Source organism: Trichosurus vulpecula, chromosome 3, assembly GCF_011100635.1.
Source record: "Trichosurus vulpecula isolate mTriVul1 chromosome 3, mTriVul1.pri, whole genome shotgun sequence".
Lineage (NCBI taxonomy): Eukaryota > Metazoa > Chordata > Mammalia > Diprotodontia > Phalangeridae > Trichosurus > Trichosurus vulpecula.
The window spans coordinates 389,269,417-389,294,574 of NC_050575.1; the positions used below are offsets into that span (position 1 = coordinate 389,269,417).

General features: G+C 38.6%; 1 protein-coding gene across 9 annotated transcripts in view; it reads left to right on the plus strand.

The window, feature by feature from the left end:
• The window catches only part of ZC3H18 (zinc finger CCCH-type containing 18), an 83,229-nt gene that overhangs the window by 47,094 nt on the left and 10,977 nt on the right, over positions 1-25,158 (plus strand). For 6 of the 9 annotated variants that reach the window (XM_036750930.1, XM_036750929.1, XM_036750924.1 and 3 more), the window contains 5 exons: positions 6,240-6,431; positions 7,116-7,241; positions 12,834-12,935; positions 21,366-21,509; positions 22,435-22,587. In XM_036750930.1, the coding sequence (XP_036606825.1) occupies positions 6,240-6,431; positions 7,116-7,241; positions 12,834-12,935; positions 21,366-21,509; positions 22,435-22,587 (717 nt within the window). The remainder of the gene's footprint in view (positions 1-6,239; positions 6,432-7,115; positions 7,242-12,833; positions 12,936-21,365; positions 21,510-22,434; positions 22,588-25,158) is intronic. The other 3 variants (XM_036750933.1, XM_036750932.1, XM_036750931.1) reach the window with 1 other exon arrangement.

Here is a 25,158-nt window from a genome sequence, read left to right on the forward strand (position 1 = left end):
ATCACAAAATCATGAAATAATCATGAGCTCAACTAATAAAACTAACGAAAGCCAATTCAATCAAATTTCTGAGAAGTTGCTTACTATGGTGCAGGGGTTCTCAAACTTTCTGTTTTCAGGACCCCTTTACACTCATAAAAACTATAAGTCATCTCCCCTCCCAAGAGTTTTTGTTTATATGGGATATACCTATTGATATTTGCTATAGTAGAAATCAATCAGTAAATTAAGTGCTTATTGTGTATCAGACACTGCACAGTGCTGAGGAGACAGAGAAAGACAAAAGACAGTACTTGATCTCAGGGAGCTCACAATCTGTTTTGAGGGAGACGACATGCAAGCAATTATTTATAAGCAAGCTATATACGGGAAACATGGAAAATAATCAACATAGAGCATGCACTAGAATTATGTGAGATAAGGAAAGGCTTCTGGTAGATGGTGAGATTTTAGCTGATACTTTGGAAATAAGCCAGGGATATCAGGGAAAGTAGAAGGGAAAGCAGAAGATCCCCCAAAAGAGTCTTGGAGACCCCAAAGCACCTTTGGAATCATACTTTGAGAAGAACTAGTAAAGTGGATAGAGTGCTAGATTTGGAATCAGTAAGACTTATCTTTGCATGTACCTGAATTTAACCTAGTTATAAAATAGGGCTAATGACTGAGTCCTGCTACTAATCCATTTGAACTAATATTACCATCTTTCCTGCAAAAATGTTTTATTTCACTTTTGAATTTTTCTTTTTTTTCCCCAAATCTTGACATTCTTTTTCTTTAGATTCCTTGGAAAGAGCCTCTTCCTAATTTTCTTTTAAAAGGCTTTGCTATATTCAGTTGTCTGTAACTTTGCCAGCTTCCACCCTATTCCATTTATTACCCTGAATTTTACTTAGGGAATTAAATGAATTTTGGATTTTGTCACTGGATTTGTGCTGGACTCCTTGAGTAGTAAATGAGCTAAAGGCTAACTCATTGTAGGCCTCATTGTAGGGGTATGGTGTTTGTTTCTTGAGGTTTATTTTAATTACATAAACACACCAGTTCAAGAATAAGAAATTTACACATGACTCCATAGATGCTATAAATGCACTAAGGACTATGCAATAAGTGGAATGTCCCGGACCTCCCACTCCATTTCTTCATTTAATTACACTTAGTTTTCTCTAATGATCCAAGTGATGAGGGATTGCTTAAAATTAAACTTCCCCTTCCCCCATGTCTTTGTTTTTATTTTTTAATACAATGTTCAATCTTTTATAGCAAAATCAATCCACTGAGTATGCCATTACATGGGGAACTACATACATACATTAAAACTGTTAAGTTGTGGTAAAAATCTGTGCTTTCTTTGATTTAAAACTTCAAGGGCTTTCCCATTTCAGAATTTTATGGCCTTTGCAAAGTACTTATGTACTGAAGTACTTAGAGTATTAGGTGTTATACCATTTCAGGATCTCAAGGACAGCTCAGGTTGGGGACCTGTTAGCTTTCTGTATTCAAAAAGTGTTATGATCTAGGGCAAAGTCTGCTCACTGACCTAATTTGAGTTCTGCAAACTCCTGACCCTGGTTTAGTTCTGATCGATATGCCTATCAGCTTGTCCCTGGTTGGAATTTTCCAATAGATTTCTGCAGTGAGTAGAGCACCGGCTCTGGAGTCAGGAGGACCTGAGTTCAAATCCAGCCTCAGACACTTGACACACTTACTAACTGTGTGACCTTGGGCAAGTCACTTAACCCCAATTGCCCTGCCCCCCCCCCCCAAAAAAAAAAAACCCAACAACGTGAACAAACTATAGGCTCCCCTTTGGTCTAGCATTCCTGCCTTAGTCATTCTACTTCAGGGTTCATCCTGTCCAACCAATTCAGTATCTGTCTGACTGTGTTATTGTTGAATCCATACCTCTCTATATTCTCCAGAATGATAGTATAAACTACTTTAACACAAGTTTGGCTAAAATCAGGGTAAATTGTGTCCACGTCATTCATTTCATCTATTAGTTTACTTACCTCATCAAAAAAGGGAAATTACATAGTCTGACTTGACCTGGGTTGTTGTTTATTTAAAACATTTTATTTTCAGCTAATATGAATTTTTCCAGGAATCAAAATCAAACTTACTGGTCTAAGGTTTGCAGCCTCTAACTCTGTTTTCTTTCTTTTATTGAAAATTGGGAACAGCATTTGTTTTTCTCCAATTTTGTGGTTCTTTTGTTTTCCATGATCTTTCAGATGTCACTGAAAGTGGCTCACTGATCACATATCTGCCAATTCTTTAAAGACCCAAGGATGTAATTCACTTGGGCCAGGTGACTTGAAGTCATCAAGTAAATTAGATATACTCCCTTCCAATCTCTTACTTGGCTATCAACTTGTTTTGTGATTTTAGGGTAAAGGTTAATTGTCTTCAGATAAAACAGAAATGAAGTAAGAATTGAATAGCTCTACCTTCTCTCTTTTGTCAGTTATCTCAAACATCCTAAGCAAAGATCCTATCCTGTCTTTGATCCTCTTCCTCCCAGTATAGCTAAGAAAAAACCAAAACGCTTTTTATTGTCTTTAGCTCACTTTTGAACTTTCACTTTTCTGACATTTTTTTTAAAGACCATTATTTTGAGGACCAAGCTACTTTCTGCTTTTAAAATATCAGTTGGTTGATTGGTTCCATGTGCATTTACGTTAGTCTCACCAAACAAATCCTTTGTGTCTTTGGAATTTTATTCTTGAGTACATCCCATCCTTCCTAGGCTGACTTCCCCTAAAGCATTTTAGACCAAAGGATTTTAGATTAGGATTTTAGACCTTTCCTCTGGACTATTTGAAATGTGCTTTCGTAAAATCTTGGATTCATGTCAGACCATGCCCAGGTTTCTTCTCCTTTATTACAAACTTTAGAATGGAATTGACATTTCCCCCTAAGGTTTCTATCATTTCCACCCCAGAAACCATTTCCTCCCTGTTAGCGAGAATCAGATCCAGAATATTATTTTCCTTTGTTGATTCCTCTGCCTTTTAAAGGATGAAATCATCACCAAATCAAGATGTTATTAGCTACTCTGCCTTTGAAAGGGAGAACTTGAACAGATTTCTGGATGATTAAAATTGTCTGTCTCTATTATGTCATGACTCTGTTTCCCAAACTTTTTCTTATCTATTTACTTTTTCTGTTTAGGTGGTCTGTAGTATTCTCCGATGGCAAAATTACTTTTGTTTTTCCCTCTTTTAACTTTCACCCAAATATCCTCAGTCATGTTTCCCAACCCTATGGTTCCTGAATTTCCTCACATCAGTAGATCTTAATACAATGTTATGCCATTTCCTCCTTTACCTGTCCTTTTTCTTTCATATTCATCATCCAGATTTCTCCTCCATGAAAGTTCCTTTCTTCTTTGTCTTCCTTTCCCAGAAAGGGAAGCCCTAGTAAGGGCTCACCCTAGCCAAAAGAAAGAGCAGCATGGCTATTTTGGATGAGTTTAGGGTCATCAACTACAAGTCTTCTAGTGAGATAGAGGACCACCAGGCCTTACTATCTCTCCTAACACTTTGTCCTTAAATCCTCTGAGCATTACTCTCTGCCCTGCCCCAGCACCCTTAACACTTTTCAGGCCTTTCCATCTGCCCTGCAGCTGAAGTCTTTTATATATGTTGTCTCCCCTAACTGGAGTGTGAGTTCCTTGAGCCACACCGTCTCCTTTTTTCTGTTTGTATCCTAAGTGTTTAGCACAGTGTTTGGCATAAAGGAAGCATTTAATAAATGTTTTTGTATTTATTCATTCATTCAAGTTAAGCATTAGGCTAATGCCTAAATGGTAGGGGCTGACTCATGTGTGAAAGTAGATAAAAGATACGTCAAGTACATTTTTCCATAATGTAAGATAAATGGTAGAATAGACTTAATTCAGTAGTATCCCCATAATAAAACCCTTTAAACATATAAAAATAATGCCCTATACTATCCATATGTAAGAAAAGTACAAAGCAAATAGAGCCTAGCATTATGTTCATTTCTTTTATGGATATGTTAAGTGCCTATTATAGATAATATATCTACAAGGAAATGGAATATGAAACAAAGATAAATAAGATATTGCCTGTCCTCAAGAGGTTTTTGGTAGCATAACTATTCATGGCTCAAAAAATGTGATCTGCCACTAAAATTGATACTGTTTCTCTTTGATATCTAGATCTAAAAGCATTTTTGATGTTTTTTGGAATTATTTTTAAAAGGATTAGCACTGGATAGCAGTTGTCAGGATATGCTACAAAGATGAATTCTTGAATGATAACATGTTTGCTACTTTCTTGAAGTTGTCTGCCCTTAAGAATAAAGATGCTACTTGGCTATCTCTGCCAATAGAAAATCCAGTACCTCTTCAGTTGCTTGTCGTCAAAATCCCAATTCTCATGTTGTTGGTAAGAGTGCTTGGAGTATATCCAGAATTTCGTGTAATGCAACTATGTGAGAAGACGACTGTGTACAAATATTTTCTGGGCTCCACACTGCTACTATTGAAGCAGCCAATTCGTTTGGATTCCAAATAGTTTTATCCACAGAGTAGGTGGGAAATTCTTGCTGATGTGAAAATGTTGACTCTATAAAGGATTGTAGACAACCTGGATTAACCAGTCTGTCTGCAATCTAAAATAGTCTCTTTGGACTTGACTGATCATGGAGACAAACCAAAGCTCTTTTCACCTTTCCTCCTATCACAGCATAGAGTTTTAAATTTTAGGACCAATCACAGGAAGAGCAAAGAGCCCCCCTACCTTCTCTAATTCCCATCTTTTTTCCCCTACCTTTGCTATTAGTATTTAGCAGAACTGAAATACTCTTTAATGATTGAGGCAAATTCTGATTATGAAACACAAACTTTCTGTTTCGGCTAAGATGAAAATCCCAGAAGAAAAAAGGTGAAAGAACCTTTTAAATGGCCTCTCAGAATAGAATTACCTGGTTTTTCATTTCCTTCCTTTACTACTTTAATATGTAGGACATGGTTACATAGCAATGGTTCAGGGACTATAGCTGAGATAAGAGAAATTTTAAGTCTTGATTTTGGTGACAATGTGTACTTAGGTTAATTCAGGAATTTTGTGTCCCCAGAGTACTGGCATAATGCTAAGCACTTGACAGGAACTGAAAAAATACTTGTTGACTAATTAAGCAAATCCCATCACTGCCATTAGTAAAAGAATGTCCCAAAAGCAAAAAATGAAACACTAATCATCTTTGTTCTGATCATTTGTCCCACTGACTAACTTCATCTGATAAGATATTATGTAAATTATTATCTTAGAACTTTTTCCTTAGGGGTTTATAACCATTAGCTTTGCAAAATCCCAAACTGTTATTCTTAGCATTGTAGTACTACCTAGCTCTGTCAGAATATATTTATTATCCTGGGGTCTAAGCAAAAAAAAGAAGTCATACTTTCTAGGCATCCACCCTTCCTCAAATATTATGCCCCAGCCGCATCTTTGATTGTAAGAACTAATTTAGTCAGCTAAACCTGTTTGTCAGGACATTCAGTTGGAGAACAGTTCAATCCCTCAGAGCTTCCTGCCACAAGAAACAGAGTGCTCGTGGTGGACTCACATCTGAGATTTGCTTTCATCAAATTATTTTTCATTATTGTCAGCTTGGCCAGCCATTGTCCAAAGTTCATTACAATTTACAAGTCAGCATTGGTTACGTGGATTAGTTTACATTTAGGGGCCTTGTAGAATATCTTTTCCTTATCACTCTTACTACCCCTGAATCTTACTTCCTATGTTCGTGGTTCTTTATGAACCTTTATGTTTCCTAGTTGCTTTTTTAATAATTTTTTCAGGATTTCTCAGGTTTCATGGTTTAGCTAGGTTATTTATTTCTTGTTGAACCAGTAAAACTTATCTCTTTAAGTTCGTACTCTATATTTTAAAATTTGTAGGGCTGGATCTTTAATTTTATAGACAGACTTTTATTTCGTTGAGTTAGAGGAGATAGGGAATCCTGTACCACTTTGCTCAATGGAAGGAATGAATCTCCCTTTAAAAGATAATTTTCCCCCAAGAGACAGTACCTCTTTGCTTCTAGATATCTTTGTCTTTTATTTACAAAATTGGCCTCTGACCAAAAAGTTAGGTGATAAATTGGGTAGAAGATAGAGATAGAGTACTCTTGTAGCTTTGGAATATCAGTCTCATATGATACCAGGAGAACTCTGTTCTTTATTAAAATTGGCATGTGTGTGTTTTCAGCCGTCAACCTGAGCCACCAAAGAAGGAAACCACATCAGCTGGCCCACAGGTGAAAAGGGCAGATGAATGGAAGGATCCTTGGCGACGATCTAAGTCCCCTAAGAAGAAACTTGGCGTATCAGTTTCTCCGAGCCGTGCACGGAGGCGTCGAAAAACATCTGCCTCATCAGCATCTGCATCCAATTCCTCCAGGTAAAAAGAGCACTTTAGGATACAAGGCATTATTATTCCTGAATTATCTTCTTTAGATATTTTGGTTTATTGTTATTAACAGCAGCTATGTTTTCATTTTGGACTGGTTTTTATTGTGAGTGAAACTTTCATGAAGTTGTTTGCCAGTTAAACTAGGACATAAAAGGCGAGAATTGACTTCCAAATGCACAAAAGTTGTGAAGAACATCTGAGGTGATTTTGTGGATTAAATGAAAGTAATAGCCACCTAGAATCTCTCTTGCGAGGCTACCAAAAACCAATGGGTCTCCTGCCCCTTTAAGGCCAGTCTTTGACAGCTGGTAAAAGTTCAGTGTGTTGGAGAATAGTAATCTTAAATGCTTTCTATGAGAAAGCATCTGAAATTCTAAGTCTAGATTTTTGTTTGGGCAGGGTGGTAGGGAGAGAGAGAGAGAGATGAGAGGACAATGACAAGGTATGCACAATGCCAGAAGAAAAAAAAAGTGTAAAAATTGTAAAATTGTTTTTAAAAAATTTGTAAAAATGGATTTGACTGAGTTGTGCCCATAAAAATCTCTAAATGGAAGATGGGGTACATTCTTTTTGGGGAGAACACAATGCTGTTCAAAACTGAAAGTTAACAAAGTTAAGTAACCAAATATTCTTAAGTTGATGAAATGACTTTTCCTCTCCTTCTTTTATCAGGTCATCTTCTCGTTCATCATCATACTCTGGTTCTGGCTCCTCTCGATCCCGATCCAGGTCCTCATCCTACAGCTCCTATTCTAGTCGGTCTTCTAGACACAGCTCATTCTCAGGCAGCAGATCCAGGTATACTTTCTTTGGCCAGTGCTCTCCAGCGTTACTGCCTCCCTGCTCTTCTGGAAAAAGAGATGGAAGCGGGTCAAAGGCAATCTGTGGACTTTGTGTTGAACGACTTTGTTTTTATACAATTTTCAGTTGGGGCCTTGGTTACTTACAGTTTGGGGTCCTCTTTCCCCATGTACCCTCGCAACAGAGGCAGTCAACCAGGGTACTTCTTTAATAATTCCTAAATTCCGGTCAAGGTAGTTTGCTCTCCATGGAGGGTCTCTGTCTCCTTGTCTCAGGTAGGTAGGCTATATTCTTCTGCTAAATGTTTGATTGCTTTGAAATGATTTGTGATAACTATAAAATGTTGAATGCTATGTTTTAAAAGTTATTAATATGCCCTAAGACCAAATGGGATAGATTGCAATTGTTATAACTTTTGATAAATGAAATGGAAATGAAGACATAAGTTGTTATTCTAGAAATACCAATATCAATATGTTTTCCTAGTATACTAGAATTGAGCTTAAGCCCATCAAAAAAAATAAGGGGCTATATAGTCAATGAATTGGCCTACTGCACATACAGTTTGGGGCTTCTCCAACCACCAAAATGTAATCCATAGTTACTAAAGGTTGGAAAAAGTTTAGACAGCTCCCTCCTTTGGAACTGTTGGTTTTTGTATTTTCAAAATTGTTAGATTCTGTTAAGAATTTTACTTAGTCCTTTGTTTTCATTTGCTTGTAAGTCAGAATTGAATGAAACTTCTTAATTGGACTACATTCACCAGATGTTTACAGTTCTGTACCAAGGGTGGGAAACCTGTGGCCTCAAGGCCACATGTGGCCGTCTAGGTCCTTGGGTTTGGCTTTTTGACTGAGTCCAAGTTTTACAGAACAAATGCTTTTATTAAGGGGATTTGTTCTGTGAGGTTTGGATTCAGTCAGTCGCACTTAAGGACCTAGAGGGTCACATGTGGCCTCAAGGCCTCAGGTTCCCCACCCTTGCTCTATACATCTTTCCCCTTTGTACTTCTACTTTTTTACTTTTTCCATCTGCCTCAACTCTTTACAGATCATCTCAGCCTTCACCCAACTGCATCCTTCCATGTACACATTGACCACCCTCTCTTTCACAGTAGCCCCCAAAGATTCTGACACTGGCTCATTCTTTGCTAACATGGATTGCTTATGTTTCTATATTCAGCATACTCTCCTTTTCATCTTTATTTATGTAACTAATCACAGTCTGTCCAGGTTTGGAGAAGATTGACTAACAGTAGGAAGGGCATCTAGAATCATTGATTTAGAGTTAGAAAGTACCTTAGAGGCCATTTAGGCAAACTCCTTCATTTACTGGTGAGGAACCTAAGGCCTGGAGAATTTAAGTAACTTGCCCCAGTTTACACAGCAGCAAGTGTCAGACACAGAAATTGAACACTGGTCTTCTGGCTATAAACCCAGCCCTTTTCCCTCTTGACTACATGGGTGGGTTGGACTACTCACACAGACAGCTTCTCTTTTAGGTTCTACTCTAGCCTGGGAACTAGATGAGTTTCATTATGGTTCTATTATCAGAAATGTTTGCCTCACCCTTATGTTTAGTAACTGCAATATTCTTCTCTCAGCTAAAGCCCATTAAGCAGCATGTATAAAACAGTTTAACGTTAGCTTTTGAAGGGATGATGCTTTTCCCTTTCCTCATTGTTTCATTGGGAAGCTTTATTACTGGACATTGTTATTGTAATAAAGCCTTTAACTATCTCAATTCTGATTGATATACGATTCCTATAGTAATTGTAGAGCAAGAAAATTCTAGCAGATTTCCTTACTAACATAAGGAATGTAACTTTGCACAGAAAAATAATTTGTATAAGTAAAGAGTTTAACAGAGCTGTTACACTTGTCAAACATTTTTGGATACCTGCTATGAACTGAATGCTCTTCTAGGTATTTTTGGATAAGAAAGTGGATCCAAGAATTAGAAAATATAGCCTGTGCCCTCATGGATCTCAAAGTGAGATTCATACAACATACAACATTTATATGTGGGAAAAAGACTCAAAATGACTTTTCCAGGTCATCTAGTATGTTAGAATAATATGTTATATCCGTATAGTGTGTTGTCATTTTTATGTCACTTTCACAGCATTCTCATTTGATTGTCCCAAGCACTCTTCAAGGTAAACATAGCAAGTACCCATCTCCCTACTTTACAAAAGAAAAAACCCTGGTTCAAAAAAGTGGCTTGCTTTGAGGTCACCTCACTAATAATTGATGGAGCCAGGAGAACCTAGTATACTATGAGTGGTTCTACTCACTGGTGAACCTCGAGCATTGACCAAAATGTCATACAAATGAAAAATAAATGATGAGTATAGACCTGGTACATAGGAATAATGAAATTGTAGTTAACTCAGGTAATATTTTAACCCAGGAAATACTTCCTCAGGAAAGTAAGTAAGGAATAATAGGAAAGTCTTTGTTGGAATGATGAGGATTTGGCTTATTGGCACATGCAAAGACAGTGATAGAAACCAGCAAGCTATGTGCTGAGGATGATTTACTTGAGAAATTAAATTTAATAGAAGGCCTTGAAGATCTGACAGAGGAATTGAAGGAAAACAATACTGTTGGTGATGATAGGTAAAGCCAGAGAAATACATTTGGAAGTAATTATGTGCAGGCAGCACATACTTAGACCATAAGAACAGAGGAGCTTCCTTTTTCCTGATTAGTTCAGGCAGAATACATTTTGTGGGAGGACAGAATTGGAAGTATGTAATTTGGAAGCTGTATCCCAGCTCCTCAATCCAATTTTAATTACAATTAAAACTACTTAAACCTCTGTGTCAGAACTGATTTTATTTGTAAACTTAAGTCCCATGATTTAAACATTAAATTTTTAGCAATTAACAAAATTAAGTTCTGTGCCTTTCAAGAAAAATGCTACTGATTGTTTCCCAGACAATCGATGGCAACTTTAAAGAGCCTGGTCCAGCCTTAATTATCAGAGGGAAAGTTTCAAGAATGATGGGTGATTCTTCATTCCCTCTTTCCCCTTTCTCTCCTTAATTCATCATTTAAAAAAAAAAAGTAATACAAGCACATTAGACATTTGCTTCATTGATGACATAAGTATTATTAATCACTTACCTGTTATGATTGTTTTGTTTTGATATCTTCTTTGGGCTCTTTAGTACTCACTCACTAGTTTGTGTGGCTCCCACTCTAGGAAATGACTATTGAGTGACCCTCAGAAGTATTGACTGATCCTCAGACTTCCGATATATCTTCAGCTTAACCACTCATCTCACCCTTTCTTTATTCTGACATCCCCATTTGCTTATGGAATACTTCTAGATGAATAATCTGCTAATACCTGAAACTTATCTTGTCAAAACAGAGTTTGACATTTTCCTGGAATTACTAGTTTTCCAGATATTTTCCCTGTTTCCCACTCTCCACATGCTAAAATAATCTTTTAACACTGTTTTTTTCTCATATCCCTCCCTTATCGAAAAGCCATTATGTCATGGTGGGAAAGTGATGCATTTGGAGTAATAGGACTTGCATTCAAATTCCTTCTTTGCCCCTTTACTACCTTTGTGACCTCTTATTTTCTAGAGAGGTCTCAGTTTCCTCATCTGTAAAATTTGGGCAATGGAATGGATGAGTTTTAAGGCTCCTTTCAGCTCTGCCCATCCTCCTGTTCCTAGATTTGAGCAAATCCAAGTACCTCATCTGAGCCTTCGATGCTTTTTCATGCCCCATGCCCCTCCCCCTTCACTAGTCTAAGTTTTGCACTTTAGCTGGATGATCTCTTACAAAAAATAGCTGTTCTCACAGTTGTGCCATGACACATGTCATTCTCGTGGCCTCAGCCATTTGTATCTTTCCAAATCCGATACAAAACTCACATCCATTCATTTATTGAACAGATGGTTATTTGGGGGCACACAAAGCGCTAAAGATACAAATATCAAGACCACAGAGGTCATCTGATTCAAACCCCTTGTTTACAGAGAAGGAAACTGGGAAGTGACCCCCTCATGGTCACACAAGGGGTAAGTGGCAATGGTGGGATTTGAATCTGAGCCTCTGAACTTTAAAACCAGGTTTTTGGTTTTTTTTTTTTTCCCACTGTGCCACACATTACTGTTTCCACCTTGGGGGAAAATCACATACACAAATAATTGTGGAGAGGAAGAGGAGTATGAAGTAGAGATCCCTTTGTCCCAGAGAGAAGCTGGTTAGGCGAGCCTTCAATGAAAAGGTAGGAACCAGACTTGAGCTTGAAAAAAGAGGAGAGTTTGGGGGAGGAATCAGGAGGTAGAGTGGGACTATGGTAGAGAGCACTGGATTTGGAACCTGAGTTCAAATCCCTGCTCTGTCACCTAAGACCTTTGTGACTTTGGGCAAATTACTTCCCTCTGTGGGCTTCCATGACCTTGTCTATGAAATGAGAGCCTTGGAATAGATGAGCTTAAAGCTCCTCTCTAGCTCTAAATGGATTATCATTTGTGTATTAAAAGGAGGACTCAGAGAATCCAAATGGTCTAGATATGGCTATTGTGGGACAAGGCTGGGAACATAGGTTAGAGCTAAATTGTGTCAGTCTTTAAAAAGCCAAGTTTATTCTTTATTCAGTAAATAGGGAGAGATTCTCACTTCTTTCAATTTCTCCTCAATGAAATAAATCTTTTGGCATCTGATTTCTTATAGAAATGTAGGTTTGTGTATTTAAGATGAAGATACTCAGTATTTAAAGCCAACTAACAGGGTTTTTGCTTTGTTTTTCTTTTTGAATCTTTTTGAGGAGTGACATCAGAATAATACATTAAGATTTCTTGGGTTGGTGTTGGAAATGGAATGAAGAAGAGATGGACTAGAGGCAACAAAGACCACTTAGAATATTATTACAGTAAATTAGGCTAGAAGAGACAAAGGCATTTGTAGCAGGAAGTCAGAGGAAGGGAAGGATTCAGAAGATATTTAAACTCAGTGTGAAAGAGAGAGGAATTTTAGTCAAATAATGACTCTGCCGTAGGTCCTTCCATGTTTAAATACCTAACTCTTCACTCTTCTGCTCTATATCTCTTCATTCCTTCCATATTCATCTATTTTCATGGCACTACTGATCTTAAGTGCTTTTAGGTGTTTGTGTTATATTTCTGTGTTCTCTCCCCATATTACCAGTACATTTTAAACTCCATAAGCACAGGGTTCTCATCTTTAACAATTATTTCTATGCCTACTACCATAAAGCTCAGTATTTGCATTCCATTGAATGTCATTAACTGATTTTTATCCTTGATATATTCCTTGTAGTTCTTCTACTTTAATTTTAGGGCACATTAAAGAGAAAAAACAGAAAACAAAAGTGAATTACATTGTGGAAGGAGATTTATGAAATTCTTCTAACTACTGATAATAATTAGTATACTTCCATAAGTCTAGCCTAAATGCTTCAGCAAAATGTTAACTCCTCATATGATCTAACATTCTGCAAGGTGTATAGTGTAATAACTATTTCAACAATTGTGCTTTTTGAATTGTGTATACTTATGCCATGCTTGTCCCTGATAGCCATTCCATATTGTTTATTTCCCAGGTCTCGGTCTTTTTCATCTTCCCCTTCTCCATCGCCAACACCATCCCCACACAAACCTTCTATAAAAACTAAAGGAGAGCCTGCTCCACCTGCTGGAAAAGGGTGAGTTTGGAGGAATTTAAATGTGTCCTTATTCAACTAATTTTTTTTTAATGTGTTTGAGATTATGGAAGGAAATTCACAAAAAATGAAAATCTTATAAAATGGAGTTCTGTTAAGTATTTGTGACTGATGGCAGAACGTCAGGTGACAGGATAAACAAGAAAGTAAATGTAAAGTGGCCACTTTCTGTAATAAAATGCTTTGTTTGAGTAAATTCCTGTGTTCAGATAGGTGAAAACAGGAAAGTAAATCTTTTATGTTTATGCAGCAGTTTATATCATTTAGTACCCCCTAAGTTGGCAAATAGGTTTTCCTTGACAGAGAATTTTCCTCCAGCTTAGATTCCTCCTGAAGATTAGTTAGTAATGAATAACCTACTCCTTGTTCTCAAGTACTTTGTCCACTCTAAAGTGCCACAGAAATATTAGTTGCTGTTGCTGCTATAAAAAGCCAAAGGCAGTATTGGAGAGATTCTCACTTTTTTCAATTTCTCCTAGATGAAATAAAATCTTTTGGCATTTGATTTCTTATAGAAATGCAGATTTGTGTATTTAAAATGAAGATACTCAGTATTTAAAGGCAACTAACGGAGTTTTTTTGTTGTTTTGTTTCGTTTTTCTCATGGTGCTTCATGTTTTTCAATTTTGCTGCAAGTGTCAAAAGGCAGGTTTGATTATCCAAGGAAGGCATCCTTGCTTATAAATTAACATGTTTAGAACCACAACTTTTTCATGTTTTATTTTATACTAGGTTTAGATTGCTTTTAGCAAAACTAGATCCTGGGAGTTCCCAGCTAAGTTTTATTTACTCTGGGCAAATCATTTGAAGAAACTAAGACATAGAGAAATTACCTGTAAATGAAAATGATCAAACTGACCTATCAAATATGAAATATAGTTAATTATGAACAGTTTGAGAGGATGTGTAGCTTAGTGGGTAGAGAGCCAGCCTTGAAACCAAGAAGACTAGGCTCAAGACACACCTTGATACACACTGTCACTCATCTTGGGCAGGTTATTTAACCTTTCAGTATTCTAAGCAACTGTCTAAGCCAGAGATTCCTTGTCTGAGATCAGTGACACTTTTTTTAATATGTCAGTAACTGTATTTAGATGGAATTTGCTTCCTTTGTTATCCTGTGTATTTTAAAACATTATGAGAAGTGGGTCAACAGATTTCACCAGACAGCCATAGGACTCCATGACACAAAAAGAGGTTAGGGACCCCTCCTTCATGCCTATACCCCACACCGAAGATAGCTACACTACTTGCCTCCATTTCCCCATGCAGGTGGGCACATTCTATGTAGTTTGTAGGCTTATAGCAAGGGTCTTAACCCTTCTTGTGTATCATGGACCCCTCTGACTGCCTGGTGATATTTGTGGATCTCTTCTCAGAATAATGTTTTTAAATAAATGCATAAAGTAAAATGCACAGGATTACTAAAGAAACCAAAACTATATGTAATTACGAAAACTTGTTCCAGAAAGAGTCGTCTGCCTTCAGTGCCTCCATTTCCACAGTCCCTTGCAGGCTGGTTTTAGTCCCAAACTCTATACTGAAACTGTTCTCTCTTGGTTGCCACAATTCTTCTAATTTGATTTTCCTTTTTGATGCATTGCAACTTCTCACAAATACACCTCCTCCTCTTCTCCTCTGACACTGCTATCACCCTGATGCAGGCACTCATCACCTTACACGTTGATTATTGCAGCAGGATGCTGATGCATCTGCCTGCCGCCCCAGGCTATCCTCCATTCAACCACTAAGGTGATTTTCCTAAAAGTCAGATCTGATCATGTCACCCCTCTACTCACTAGATTCTAGTGGCTTCTTACAAGACACTTTTAGGATCAAATACAAAAAAGCTCTGTTTGGCATTCAAAGCCTTTGATAATCTAGTTCGCTTCTACCTTCTTCTTACACCTTACCCTCTAGGACATGCTTTTCTATCCTCTGTCACTGGCCTCCAAGCTATTCCTCAAACGAGGCACTCCATCTCCTGACCCTGGGCATTTCCTCTAGATGTGCGCTGCCTCCTCATCTCCTGTACCTGTTGACTTCTTCTGTTTTCCTTTAAGTCCCAACTGAAATCCACCTTCTACAAGGAGCCTTTCCCAATCCCTCTTAATTCTAGTGCCTTCTTTCTCTTAGTTATCCCTTTTTATCCTGTTTATAGGTTTGGTTTTTTTTTTCGTAATTGTTTGCTCATTTTCTCCCCCATTGGATTATGAGCTTCTCAAGTGCAGGGACTCTCTTTTGCCTCTTTTTGTATTGCCAGTGCTTAGCACAGTGCCTGGCACATAAGCAATGGCACTTAACAAATGTTTATTGACTGAGTGACTAACTTGCCTTCTTTGGTTTCTATGACGCTATTCTTTATGATTCTCCTACTACCTCCCAATATTTATTTGTGATTCCTTGGTTGGCTCCTCATTCACATCTTTAAACATGTTGTCTTTGGTCCTCTTCTCTCTACTCTCGACCTCTTCCCTGTGCAAATGACTTCCGAGTCTGTAGTTTCAGCCTCAGTTTCACTCTTTCCCATCTATCCTTTAAACACTCTGTTACATACCTTCATTTCTTACTATTTTAATGGTTTTCATGCCCCTGGTCTCCTTTTTTCTAATACATCCTTCATGCTAGAGTAATCTTCCTAATTTAGCACTCACCTGCATTATTCTTGCTTAGGTGTTATTAGTAACACTCCATTGCCCCCAGGGGAAAAAAAAGTAAACTTCTGATCTAAGCATTCAAGGCCTTTGATAGTCTGGCTACAACCTACTTTTCTAGCCTTATCTCCCAATAATCCTATATGTTCCAATTAAACCACCAAACTACTCTTTCTCCATTATTATCTCCCTTGTGAGGCCTTTCCCCCCAGTACTGCCTTTACCTTCACCTATACCCTTCACATTGGTCCTAAAAAGGGTGTTGGAATACCCTTGTTCCCTGTTACCACAAACAGACCCTTCCTCTACCATTATCATTCAGTTACCTCTCTTCTGGTTAAGTTCATCATAATGAAATCTATCACCCAATCCAGATCTTGGTGGTCCACAGTCGTTATCCCTCCTTTCTCAAGAAGTTTAGTACCTGGCTCATAATACTCCATATATACTAGCCTGGAGTCATTCTCCCTTCTTTCTCAGAGAGGTCAGTACTGGTTCCCAGTAATCTCCATTCCAACTCCTTCCCTTACAAACACCTTGGCCTCTCTGTTCCTTAATCTCCTAAACTCTCATAATCTACCACTTACCTAACCCCAAATTATTGATTGTGATGACAAGATGAAAGATGTAGTCATGCCTTTGATCTTGCCATCATGATCAATAATTCTAAAATTCCTTCATCTAATCATAACCTACAATTCCACCTCTACCTATAACTCATTCCTCTTAAATCAGTTCTTTGTCCTTATGACCTCTAGTCTCTCCCTTCTCCATTCACTTCTTTCTCAATCATCCCTTCTCTGCTCTAACTTCCCTTCACAATCTTCGTCCTATAGTTAATCAGTTCAATATTATACTGTCTCCTGCTCAAGTTCCTTGTTACCCTTGTCCCATAGATGTCCACACCTTGCCATGAACCAACTCTTGATTACTCCTATGTTGTGCTACCTCTGCTTCTTTTCACCTGCTGCTGAATAGAGAAAAAGGAAATTTTTCAACTAGACTAACTGGGTCCATTACAATTTTATTATCTAATCTCAACAGCCCTTACTGTAGCAAAGCAATTTTTTTTACTCCTCTGTAACCTCTTCTCTCCTCAAGCTTCCAACATCAACTACTCTGCCCCCACACTCTCAGCTCATATTTTATTGAGAAAATAGAGGTCATTTGCCAATGAGTTCCCTCTTCCTCCCTTCTCTGCATCATCCTTCTTTCCCTCCTTTATTCCTATCTCTGAAGAATTGACCCTTCTCACCAGCCTCAGCCTCTCTATCTGTATCTTTGATCATATTCCCTTCTTACTCTATCATAGTGCCTTCACAATCATCTCCTTGTCCCTGTTTACTAATTTCTTCCCTATTACCTATAAATGTATGCAGATCTCTCCTAGAATTAAAAATTATTCACTTGCCCTTATTCTCTCAAGCTGTCATCCTTTATTTCTCTTTCTTTCTTCTTTCAGTCTCCTATAAAAAGCTGTTCTCATTACCTTCACTTCCTTGCTTCTCATTTACTTCTCAGTACTTTGCAATCTGGATTTCAAACTCATCACTCTACTGATAACTGTTCTCTCCAGAGTTACCAGTAATCTCTTAATTTCCAAATCTGATGACCTTTTCTCAATTCATCCTTCTTGACATCTCTTCCTTATTTGACATTACTGACCATCCTTTCCTTCTGTTATTCTTGGTTCCCTCTCAACCTTTCTGACCACTTCTTTTAGTATCATCATCTAAATTGCATCCCTTAACTGTGGGTGTGACTCAAAGCTCTGACCTGGACCTCTTCTTTCAAAATCTATTTCTTGGTGACCCCCAACATTTCTTGTGCAGATTGACACAAGATATCATGACCCGTGACTTTATCCTAAGCAAATGACTTCTAGATGTCAACATCAAGCCCTAGTCTGTCTCTGAGCTCCAGTCCTGTATTACCACCTGCCTATTGGACTTTCCAAACCACATGTCCAATAGACATCTCAAAACAGCTCATTCCCATATCCTACCTTCCCCCCCACCTCCCCAGGCACCTCTTCCTATTTTCCCTTTTCATTTTGGTCACCACCATCCTTCCAGACATCCAGATTTACAACCTAGAATCGTCCTCAATTCTTCACTCTCCTTACCCACGCATAAACAAGTCTTGTCATTGTTTACCTCCACAGTATCTCTCACGTCTATTCCCTTATCTCTATTTAATCAGCCACCACCCTTAACTAGTTCAAGTCCCTGTCATCTTTCATCTTGCCTCCCTCAAGTCTTTCCCCTCTCCAGTCCATCTTGCCATACAGCTACCAAAATTATATTGTTAAAGCACAGCTCTGACCATGTCACCTACCCATTTGTAAGCTCCCTTGGTTCTTCATAGACTCTGGATGCAAATGAACATTGTTTGGTGTCTAAAACTTTTCACAGCCTGCCTCTGATCTACTTTTCTAGCCTTCTTACATATGACTTCTCCTTCACACAGTCTCTGGCTTCCCACTGTTTCTTACACATAACACTGCATTTCCAGTCTTTGTGCCTAAATGCAGCCTGGCCTCTATCCTGAAATACTCTCCATCTTCACCTCTGCTCCTTAGAATTCCTAGTTAGGGGAGACTACCTGCCAAGATACACACAGGAACTATATGAACCCAGTTACAGAGCGTTCTTTCTACAAATAAAGACAGATCTAAATAATTGAAGAAATATTAATTGCTCATGGGTAGTCTGAGCCAATATAATAAAAATTGCAATAGTACCTAAATTAATTTTTTATTCATGCCATATCAATCAGACTACTAAAGGATTGCTTTACAGAGTTAGAAAAAACAATTAAAAATTCATTTGGAAGAACCAGTGGTCAAGAATGTCAGCAGAGGGGCAGCCAGATGGGACAGTGAGTAGAGCACCAGCCCTAGAGTCAGGAGGACCTGAGTTCAAATTCGGCCTCAGACACCTGACACATGTAGTAGCTGTGTGACCTTGGGCAAGTCACTTAACCCCAATTGCCCTGCCTTCCCCCCTCAAAAAAAAAAAAAGTCAGCAGAATCAGTGTAAAAAACATGGAAAAGGAAGAAGGCCTAGAATTTCAGATCTCAAACTATACTACGGAGCTATAAGCATCAAAGCAGTTTGGTCCTGGGTAAGAAATGATCAGATTAGGTACACAGCATACAGAAGCAAACAAGCACAATAAACTCAAAGATCTGAGATTTGGGGGCAAAAACTCACTCTTTGACAAAAAACTATTGGAAAAACTGAAAAATGTTTTGGTAGAAACTAGGTATAGACCAACATCTCACACTGAATACCAAGATAAGGACCAGATGAGTATGTTATTTAGACATAAAATGTGGCCTCACAAGCAAATTAGAGGAATGTGGAACAAATGACCTGTCAGACTTGTGGATAAGGGGAGGTTCACAGAAGGTAAAATAGGCAATTTATAGGCAATTAATAAAATTAAAAAGTTTGCACACACGCGCGCGCGCGCGCACACACACACACACCCCAAATAGAGCTAAAATTAAAAGAAGCAGGAAATGGGGGGGGGGTGGCGTCTTTGCAGCAAATTGCTCTGATAAAGGCCTCCTTTCCAAATAAATTGAGTCAAATAAGAGCCATTCCCCAATTGATAAATGGTTTTCAAAGGCTGTAAATCGGCAATTTCAGAGGATGAAATCTAAGTTATCAAAAGCCCTATGAAAGAAATGCTCAAGATGCAAATTTAAACAACTCATGTTCACACTCATGTCAGCAAAGGTGATAAAAATGAAAAATGTCAGAGGGGCCATTGGAAAAACAGATATTTGAATGCATTTTTGGTGAAGTTGTGAACTGGTCTAGCCATTATGGAAAGAAGTTTGGAACTAAGTCACAAATCCCCAGGAGGTCACAGAGAGAAACAAAGTTTCATACATACTAGACTAGTTTGAGCATCACTCTCCAAACAGAAATGGTACATCCAAACTGTGTGAGTGCTCAGGAGCATGGTGCAGATACCACTGAGGCTGTGGGGTCAGTCCCCATGGAGACCTTCAGTCTTTAAAGTTTTATGATAACCTGGAAAGACCCACATGATATGATGCTGAGTGAGGGGTGCAGAACCGGGAGAACATTGTACACAACCATAGACACATTGCTTCTGTGATGACTTACTTTGATAGACTTGGCTCTTCTCAACAATACAAGGTTCAAAGACAGCTCCAAAGGACTCATGATGGAAAGAGCTATTTACACCCAGAGAACTAATTATGGAGTCTGAATGCAGATTCATTCCATTGGTCATAATTCTTCTTTACAACTTGACTGTTGTGTAAATAAGTTTAATGAGAAGGTATATGTAGAACATATATCAGATTCCATGTCTTGGGACAGAGCAAGGAGGGGAGGGAGGGGAAGAAAATTTGGAACTCAAAAATGTGGAACTGGGTGTTGTAAACTAAAAATAAAAAATCTAAAAATTTTTTTTAAAAAGTTTTATGGTATCTTTTGTTTCTACATCACTTTCAGTTATGTTAGAGCCATTGTATGTATTGTTCTTCTGATTCTCTTTATTTCACTCTGAGTTATTTTACTCTCCATTCATATAAATAATTTCCATGTTTCTCTGAATTACTTAGATCCATCATTTCTTTTTTGGACTTAAAATCTGTGATTTTATGGAAATAGGAGTCTTCTAGTGAGGAGACTCCCTCCCCCAATTCAGGTCAGCCACTCTTCTGCTACTTAGTCTTAGGATCATAAATTTAGAGCTGGATGGACCCTCCCAAGTCCAGTCCCCTCTGAAGCCTAAAGAGTCATGGTCACACAGCTAGTAAGTAGCAAAAGCTAGTCCTTTGACTTCAAATTCAGAGCACTTTACACTGTACTGCTGTCTCCCCCAGATCATTGCATGGGATACTACTGAGAGCGGGCATGTCTTACCTAGTCCCAGAGCTCTTATGAACCCAGGTTTTCCTGATGCTAAGGCTAGCTCTATCCATTAGACACACTGCCTTATCATGTGGTACTGAGACTAGTATAGCATATATTGAAACTTTGTTTCTGTCTTTGCTCTCCTGGGGATTTATGCCCAGAAGTGGGATTGCTTTGTTAGTTTAAAACAGCTTGATCACTTTTTTCATATAATTTTTATTTTTTCCAAAATGGTTGAAATTCATAGTTCTACCAACCATGTATAAGCACTGACTTGATTTTTGAGAGGCGGTATGGCAGAGTAGAAAAGGCTGTGGTCCAAGAGTCAGAACTGAGTTTTAGTACCAAGTCATACTGACCGGCTTTCTGTATAGCCTATGACAAGCCAGGAAACTGCTTCCTATACCTAGAGGCAGCTGTAAAATGAAGGCTAGGTCAGCTCTAACCTCCTTTCCAGCCCCAGTATTCTCTGGTCTTAATCTACTACCAGCATGCTCTTGTGGAATTATTTAAACTATCTTAATAAACCGTTCTCATTGGAGTCTTCAAAAAACAATCAATGTTACTCATTTGACTTCTTAATCACAGGGAGAAACACAGTCTAAAGTTCCTAAAATAGTTTTGTTCTTCCCTCCTCAAATAAAGGGGTGATGGGTAGAATATCTTCAAAGTGATAGGAAAGTTCATGGACACATTGTGTCACTAATATATAATGTTACATTTAAATGAAGCAATGAAACTTTTGAATTGTTGTGTTTTTTGTCATACCTAACTCTGGGTGTGACTACATTTGGAAATTTTGTTCAGAGCAAAATCTCTGGTGCTGACAATACCCATATTTAATTTTTATTTCTTAGAGAGAAGTCTCTGAAAAAGCCAGCCCCACCTCCAGCCCCCCCACAGTCCACCAAAACCATCACACCTGCACCAGAGCCAACCAAACCAGGAGATAACAGAGAAGCAAGAAGGAAGGACCGCCAAACGAGAACCCCACCCCGGAGGTGAGATCATTGTGCTCTCCTCGTGGTCACTACGGTTTCTGAATGCTGTGCATGAGCAGTCCCAAAGTGACCTCTAACATAAATCAGGAGATGGTATAGTCCAGAATCCAGAAGCAGAGTAACGGAGAGGAGATTAAATCAGAGTTCCTGAACAAGTAAGATCTAGTCTTCCCACAAACAAAAGTAATTTGCTAAATTGGCAATCCTGTCTAGTAGAGTGTCCCACTGGACTTGGAAGCAAGAGGCCTGGGTTTTAGTTCCTATTTCACCATGGACTAGCTTTGTGACCTTGGTCAAGTCCTTAACTTCCCTGAACTTCAGTGTCTGTCTGTAAAATGATAATAACTACTTTGCCTGTATTCCAAGGTGGTTGTGGAAATTAAATGAAATCATGCATATCAAAGTTCTTTGAAAACTAAAATTTAAAAGGATACATACTTTATCCCCATTATTACTATTGCCGTTTATCATCATTATTATTGCTTAGAGCATGGTGCTAATGCTGCCAAGATTGAAGGTTTAGTCTCTAGACAGGCCTTGTCATCTTGCTTTTTACTACTAAAAATAGTGTTCTATGTTCACAGGTTCAACATGTGGAATTGAACATGTAGCAAAATAGGGACCAGTAGGGTCTCTTTCCATCTAATAACTTCTGTCTCATTCCATGGAAACACGTTTAATGTGGTGATAGACCATGTGAGAATGGTCAGTATCTCTTCAGAATTGGCATGAGCTGTTTCTTTCCATAAAGAAAATGGAGTCATAATGGGCCCTCAACTTAACATGTAAAAAGAAGTTTATTAGTCTGAACCGAGGGTTGGAGCTGTTTATCTCTAAGTCAGTAGTTCCATCATAGTGGAGGGAAATTGGCCTTGTCCCCGATCCATTGACATTGATTCTAACAGGATGTCTGATTGTGTTGCAGGCGGACCATCAGCGGCAGCATCAGCGGCAGCGCCAGTAGCTATAGCGGATCTAGTTCCCGATCCAGGTCATTGTCAAGATCTCTCTCTAGGTCCCATTCCCGATCAACTTCTGCCTCTATTTCTCCCTCCCCATCAGGGTCCAGGAAGTCCCGGTAAGAAGTTAAGCCAAGTGTTAGCTTCCTTCTCCCTGAGGTATTCTGGGACCAATTACTAGTAAATCCTGTAAGTTTGAAAATTATCATGAAGGGGAGTTGGAAGGCTGCCACACTGTTAGAAAACAGTTCTGAACCTCAGTCTTAATTTTTAAAAAGAAAATTTGCAGACATAATTCTACTCATTCTGGAGATGAGTAATATTCTAAGTGAATATATATCTAGCACAGGAAGGAAGTACTTTTATATTTATGAAGAAAAACTAGAAAATTTAGACTGATAGTTGATGTCCTATACTTCTCCCTGAAACACTTGGGTTAAATTGCCAGATCTGATCTCATGTCTCCAGTAGGAGAAAGACCCAGGAGAGTTGGTACCTTCTCTGTGTCCAGCAAAGGCCAGTAGAAAGATGGGTGGAGGCAAGCCATCTGAAACTACACTATTGAGTTCCAGAAAGTTTCTTATCCAAGTCTCTCCGTGTGGAAAGTTGATAGCTTGCAATGTGAGACCTTGAGAATCAGAACCTTTAAGGAAACTCTTCATTGAAAATTGGAAAGAGACACTTAGAAGAAAGATAATAGAAAGAAGTTCTGTGAAGCATTTTAATAACCTGTTGTAAGGGTCACTGGGAGGAAGAGACCAAACCATAATGGGTTTGAGTGACTTGACCATCAGTAAAATAAAAATACTGCTAAATGTGCAGGCAGTGGGGCAGCCTATGCTTTCTTACCTAAACTTTTCTTCATTGGCCTGGGCATATAGCCTTTTTTTAGTGTGGTTCTTTCCCCTTCCCCATACCTATTTATTGACGGTCTTAGGAAATCCAGGTAGGTATTTTCTTTGGAAAGATATAAAACATATTTAACACCACCACTACCACTTTTTTAAACTTATGTGTCTGTTATAATAGTTTAATATTTCTTTTAAATACCCATTTGTGCCTTTCAATTACATGTTTATCAGGTTTGATTCTCATTTCATGAAATTTTAGAGCTGAGAGGGACTTTAAAAATCATCTAGTCCAACTCATTTCACAGATGAGGAAAGTGGGGACCAGAGAGAGGGTGGTAACTTGATTTGTGAACTGTTTTCATACTAGATGAGAAACTAAGGGGTATCCAAGGTAACCTTTCCCAAAGTTGATAGGAGTTCAGTTTTTACTTCAAATTGACTTATGTTTTGAAATGAAATGCCCCTGACCTAGCTTTTCATTTTTCTGTAGGTTAGTCATCTTTCCTTGTTTTGCATATTTCGGTTTACCAGAGTAGGACCTCTTTCGTTCAAGATTAGTAGGCAGTGCATGCAAACACACCGGGTTTTGGTCATTTCCTTCTGTTAACTGGACAGGGAATCCTTTTAGTCAAGTGATAGAAGGTTCTGTTATCTCTGAATCCCACAGTTCTGAACACATATATCCCTTAGAAAATAACAATGAGAAATAGGAGTGCTGTTGAGTAGTCATTTGACTGGTGGGCACTTAATAAACGTTTATAACTTTTGATAAGTAAACATTTATTAAGGCCAGCTATGTTTCAGGCACGGTGCTGAATGCTGAGGATACAAGAAAAGGTAAAACATCCTGCTCTTAAGGGAGCTCACAGTCTAATGAAGGAGACACCATGTAAACAACTACATAAAAACAAGATAAATTAGAAATAATCAATAATCAACAAAGGGAAGGCATTAGAAATAAGGGGGACTCAGAAAGGCTTCCTGTAGAAGGAGGGATTTGGGCTGGGACTTTTGAAAGAAGCCAGGGTAGTTAGGAAGAGATGAGAAGAGAGAGACAGCTGGTGAAAATGCCCAGAATCCTAGAGATGAAGGGTTTTGTTCAAGGAACACCAGGGAGGCCAGTATCACTGGCTCACAAAGTACAGAGTGGGAGGTTAAGGTATAAGAATATTAGAGGTGGGGGGGGAGGCGGGGTTGACAAATAATGATAGACTTTGAATACCAAATGGAGAATTATATATTTGATGGTAGAGGTAATAGGGAGCCACTGGAGTTTATTGAGTGGAGGTGGGATGGGGTGGTTGACTTGATCAGACCTGCATTTTAATATCACTTTGACAGCTAAGTGCAGGATGGACTGGAGTGGGGAGAGACTTGAGGCAGAGGGAGCAACCATCAGGCCTTTGCAGTAGTCCAACATGAAGTAATGAGGGCCTGCTCCAAGATGGTGACAGTGTCAGAGGAGAAAAGAGATATTTCAAAGGTGAAAAAGACAGGCCTTGGCAACAAGGATTTGGGGGGGAATGGGAGGTGGGGAGTGAGATTAAGGAGTAAACACCTAGAGCCTCTGTGACTGGGAAGATGGTGGTAACCTTAGGAGGTTTGGGGGAAAGTTGATGAGTTCAGTTTTGGACATGTTAAGCTTAAGAGGCCTGCAGGTGATCACTTTGAAATGTCTGATAGGTAGGTGTCCGCAGGAAGGTGAGAGCTGGATGAGCAGATTAGAGAATGTTTAGCTAGAGGTGATAATTAAATCCATGGGAGCTGATGAGGTTACCAGGTGAAGTACTATAGATCCAGAAGAAAAGGATGGAGCCCTGTGGGACACCTTTGGTTAGA